General features: G+C 63.8%; 1 protein-coding gene across 1 annotated transcript in view; it reads right to left on the bottom strand.

Moving 5' to 3' along the window:
* The window catches only part of LOC104388194 (sodium- and chloride-dependent creatine transporter 1-like), a gene marked incomplete at its 3' end in the record, with an annotated part of 5,919 nt that extends 5,632 nt beyond the window's left edge, over positions 1–287 (bottom strand). The window contains 1 exon segment of the mRNA XM_009997023.1: positions 197–287. Within this exon segment, the coding sequence (XP_009995325.1) occupies positions 197–287 (91 nt within the window).
* Positions 288–957: the final 670 nt, after the last annotated feature.

Raw genomic sequence — 957 nt, 5'->3', positions numbered from 1 at the left:
GGTACCGGGCGCGGGGGGAACGCTAAGCCATAAGGCACACCGGGTAGCGGGGCGGCACCCGGGGTACCGGGCAGTGGGGACACTGGGGAAAAGGCACGTCGAGGGACGGCAGATGCCGGGCATACCGGGCACTAAAGCACTGGTACTGGCAGTCCTGCCACACCAGCCGGAACCGGGACTTGCAGTCCTTGCTCACCGGCACAAGGGGACACCGCGGAACACCGGGCGGTGGTGCGTACCGGGAGACAGCAGGCAACAGGGCGCTGGAACTTGCAGTCCGGCTGCATCGGTACTAGGGAACACTGGGAGACACCAGTGTCTACGGCAGCAGGACTGCACCAGGTACCAACGGGTGACAGGGCACATCAGAAGACGCCAGGCAGCGAGGCACATCAGGGAACACTGGCTGAGCCCCCCGCTGCTGTAGGGTGCACCAAAACACAGCTGGCACTGAGAGACATCATGGGACAGTGAACATCAAGTCACACCAGGGGCACCATGTGGGCAGCAGTGAGGATAGTGAGCTACAGGGTGCACTGAGTGCCAGGGTACTTGTGGGGGCCCTGGGGGACACCAGGGGACAGAGAGCTAGAGAGTGCACTGGGTACCACAGCACACCAGAGGATGTGGGGCACGAGAGCACCTGGGTGCTGAGGACCTCAAGAACTCACGGTACCCTGGAGGGGTCACCAGGCACTGGAGGGTGGCAAGGGACAGCAAGGGATAGCAGGCAGTGGCCACAAGTGGAGTTTAGCAAGTTTAATGAGCGCAGGACAAACCCCGACCCACTCCCCATTCCCCCACCCCGCAGTCCCCAGCCCAGCCCACACCCCCCAGGACAGGTGCCCCACAATGATGCCCTTAGTCAACTTCTTCCATGCTGCTGTAGGAGGGGGCCGGGTGCTCGGCAGGGCTGGCAAAGCGCTCGGGGAGGCCTTCTGCTGCCAGCGCCGGGGG

The sequence above is a fragment of the Chaetura pelagica genome, unplaced genomic scaffold (genome assembly GCF_000747805.2).
Source record: "Chaetura pelagica isolate M959 unplaced genomic scaffold, ChaPel_1.0 scaffold364, whole genome shotgun sequence".
NCBI lineage: Eukaryota > Metazoa > Chordata > Aves > Apodiformes > Apodidae > Chaetura > Chaetura pelagica.
The sequence above is the reverse complement of the archived record's forward strand: the minus strand, read 5'-3'. Positions and strand labels throughout refer to the sequence as shown.